Genomic DNA, 3639 nt, shown 5'->3' on the forward strand with positions numbered 1-3639 from the left:
TAACCAAAATATACTTTCCAATATATATATATATATATATATATATATATATATATATGGTTTTTCTTTAAATTTAAACAAAAATTAAAAGCTTTCCTAAATTAAACGACTCCATTTTTGTATATTTACAAGAAAGAATGTGAACTTAAAATAAAAAGAAAATGTGGGAGGACTGAAGTTCAAAAGTTCAAAATTTATCAATTTAACACCCCATAAAGGAAACCTTAGTGACATTATTTTAGGACTATATGTATTTGTTTTAACTAAAGCACTAAAAGTGATTCCCCTATCATAATTTAGGAAAATGTTCGTATATATACCATATATTAAACTATATTACCAAATATGTTCATAGTTTGCATATTACTATTCGTGCTAATAGTATTTCTACATAATATATACAATGCATTAAATAAGGAATCAAGGTAGCTTTATGATTCCTTATTTAGCCGCGCAAAAAGGGGAAATAAATATTTTCCAGATCTTCCCTAACGCAAATCACGCACAATAATAACTATCGTCGACTTTGTTACAAAATTTCCGTACTCTGTTTTTGGGATACACTCTGTTTCAACGTTTTCTCTGATTTCACAATTCAAAATCGACAAAATCTTCTACAATTCTTCTGCAACAAAAGCAATTATGGCGAAAATACCAATTATGCTACAACTGAATGGGAATTGGGATAGCTATGGGAGATTTAGAGAATTTGAGGTCGATGGCATTGTAGTCGATGAGGATGCGAGTTATAATCTATTGATTTCTATAATAGCATAGCAATTAATGATTGATACATCCGAAAAAATTATAGAAATCAAATACATTGTCAACGAGCATTGTCCTCCAATGGAAATTAGGAACGATATGGGTGTTCGTGTATACATGGAGATGAAAAAGGAAAATAAAAACTTAGTCATATCGCTATGTATTACTGTTCGCGATTTCAATATGGAATTGAGTATCACCAATGAGAACACAGCTGCAGGTGTGTGATGTTATTTTCTATGAAATTCTGGTACAATGTCAGTAAACAACATTTTATCTACATTTTAACTACAATTAACTACATATCTATTATTCGTATGGATTTCTGTACTATCTACAAAATTTCTAAATTTATTCTACAATAAAACTACAAAAAAGTTGAAAAATTAATATGAAATGCTGAATTTCAATGTTTCTACAATTTATCTACAAAATTTCTACAAATAAGTGATAACAATAAAAAAATTTTATTTTCATGCAGGTTCGTCTGGAATACTAAATTTAATTGATATGCCACCATCTCCCGTTATAGAGGAATATGAAAATATAATAATAACTGATAGTACACCAAGTTCTATTGAAGTAGGACAAGTATACCAAGACAAGGAAACAATTACAACTGCAATGAAGCACTATTCTGTCATGCACAAGTTCCAATTCAGGGTCAAAAGATCTAGTGGTAGAAGGTATGAACATATGAATAGTCAAATATTATTATTTTGTTAATTTTGTAGTTTATTTGTAATTTTTTACTTATTCAGTTTTTCCCTCTGATAATGTTTAACAGAATTGTAGTTGAATTGTAGTTATATTGTATATAGATTGTATAATGTGATCTTTTAAGCTAAAACAGTTTTTTTTAAATCTAAATTTTAACTCATTGTGTAAAATGTATTTATTTTGTAGCTACTGGCTGATATGTGTTGGTGAAAACTGCACATGGTACTTCAAGGCAACTAGCATAAATGATTCTGCAATGTTCAAGGTCAGAAATTTCGACAGACAGCACACATACTCTTTAATGGACAATACATTCATACAACGCAAACCTACTGCCATGGTAGTTGGTAGCATGGTTATTCCAAAATATTCTGATCCTAAGACAATTTACACCCCAAAAGACATTCAATTTGACATGTCGTCTGAACACGGCGTGAATCTAACCTACATGCAAGCCTGGAGAGCAAAGGAAAAGGCTTTACAGTTTATGAGAGGTCATCTTGCTGACTCCTACAACAAATTGCCTAGTTATTTGTATATTCTAGAGAAGACTTATCCGGGGTCTGTAGTTAAATTGAAGAAGACAGACGATGACTGCTTCTTGTATGTATTTGTTGCGATTTGTACGTCAATCAGTGGTTGGGAATATTGTAGGCCAGTTGTAGTAGTTGATGGGACATTTTTAAAGTCAGCATACAGGAGAATAATGCTAATAGCCAGTACAATAGATGCAGCAGGTACTGAAGTTTTATTGTAGAAATATTGTAGCTTGTATTTTTTTTTTTGTAGTACTTGCAGATAAATTATAGATATATTATAGATATTTTTTTAGAATAATTGTAGTTTGTATATATATGTCTTTTTCTGCAGCCAATTAATTGCTTCTTGCCACATAATGTAGGTACCATATTACCATTGGCATATGTTGTTGTTGATTCAGAGAATGACGCATCATGGAAGTGGTCTTTTGAGCAATTCAAACTCGCGTATGGTGAAAGACCAAATATGTGTGTTGTCAACATCTATTGTTAAGTGAATTATACTTTGCCACGGCACGGTCATACACACTTGATGAATTTAATGAAAGGATGTCAAAGATTGAGGAGATTGACCCCCGTGTTAAAGCATACTTATACGATATTGGCTATCATGGATGGTCCCGAGTACATGCTACGGTGAACAGAACTTGGACTATGACATCAAACATTGCAGAGTCGTTGAATGCTGTAACAAAATATGCAAGAGAGCTGCCGATAGTAGAACTATTAGAGTATATGAGGACCCTTCTTGAACGTTGGACAAAAGAAAAGTTATTGAAATCAAAGGGTTCATTCACATATCTTGGATACAAATTGAACAAAGAGTTGGATGACAACAGAACATTGTCGCACAAGCTTAGAGTAAGATCTGATTATTTATTGAATCAAATTCATAATTAGGACAAATGTAGATATTTTGTATATAGTTTGATTTTAACCGTATATGAATTGTTTTTTTATTTGTAATGTACTCTTAGGTGAGGGCTTCAACAGACTACATCCATACAGTACTAGATAGTGTGAGGCGCTATATTGTTTGTCTTGAAAACAAGAAATGTAGTTGTGGGCAATTCCAGCTTGATGAACTACCTTGTCCACATGCTTTTGCTGCTTTAAAACACAGTGATGAGTCTTTTGAACAATATTGTTCTCCTTATTACACAAGGGCGAACCTCTTGCGTACTTATGAAATACCAGTTAATCCCTTGCCTGATGAAAGTAAATGAAATGTGCCACAACATATAACTGAAGAAGTAGTAAATCCACCTAAAGGAGGGAAAAGGCATCCAGGAAGATCTCAAAAAGAAAGATACAAAACATATGATGAAATAAATTCAAAGAAGTACAAGGTTTCATGCGGCAACTGCGAATGAGAAGGGCATAACAAAAGATCTTGCAAGAATGCACCCAAAAAGAAATAAAATTTTATGTAGTTAACAGAATATTTCATAAAAATTGTTGGTTAGTTCTGGATAACAGATTTTGATGTGTAATTGTTGGTGTTTTGTAAGATCATAATGTAGTTACTTAGGATTTTTCTGTATTGAGACTATACTTTCATAGATTGATTTGTTTATGGATGGTTTCTATATTTTTTTGTAGATATATAAATTTG

The 3639-nt window shown here is 31.8% G+C and overlaps 2 protein-coding genes across 2 annotated transcripts; both read left to right on the forward strand.

Moving 5' to 3' along the window:
• The first annotated feature begins 642 nt into the window (after positions 1 to 642).
• On the forward strand, positions 643 to 2517 carry LOC109210856. The gene is made up of 5 exons (XM_019374329.1): positions 643 to 745; positions 812 to 985; positions 1247 to 1451; positions 1672 to 2222; positions 2387 to 2517. Exons 1-5 carry the CDS (start codon positions 643 to 645, stop codon positions 2515 to 2517), a joined length of 1164 nt encoding a protein of 387 aa, XP_019229874.1.
• A 56-nt stretch (positions 2518 to 2573) lies between these two features.
• On the forward strand, positions 2574 to 3250 carry LOC109210857. The gene is made up of 2 exons (XM_019374330.1): positions 2574 to 2885; positions 3002 to 3250. Exons 1-2 carry the CDS (start codon positions 2574 to 2576, stop codon positions 3248 to 3250), a joined length of 561 nt encoding a protein of 186 aa, XP_019229875.1.
• Positions 3251 to 3639: the final 389 nt, after the last annotated feature.

The sequence above is a fragment of the Nicotiana attenuata genome, unplaced genomic scaffold, assembly GCF_001879085.1.
Source record: "Nicotiana attenuata strain UT unplaced genomic scaffold, NIATTr2, whole genome shotgun sequence".
In the NCBI taxonomy this organism is placed as follows: Eukaryota; Viridiplantae; Streptophyta; class Magnoliopsida; order Solanales; family Solanaceae; genus Nicotiana; species Nicotiana attenuata.

Bases quoted from the DNA above. Each gene is read 5' to 3' on its own strand.
- LOC109210856 (XM_019374329.1), top strand. From the start codon at position 643: ATGGCGAAAATACCAATTATGCTACAACTGAATGGGAATTGGGATAGC. The intron at 1,452-1,671 runs GTATGAACATAT...TTTATTTTGTAG, and splicing joins AAAAGATCTAGTGGTAGAAG to CTACTGGCTGATATGTGTTG. The intron at 2,223-2,386 runs GTACTGAAGTTT...CACATAATGTAG, and splicing joins CAGTACAATAGATGCAGCAG to GTACCATATTACCATTGGCA.
- LOC109210857 (XM_019374330.1), top strand. From the start codon at position 2,574: ATGTCAAAGATTGAGGAGATTGACCCCCGTGTTAAAGCATACTTATAC. The intron at 2,886-3,001 runs GTAAGATCTGAT...ATGTACTCTTAG, and splicing joins CATTGTCGCACAAGCTTAGA to GTGAGGGCTTCAACAGACTA.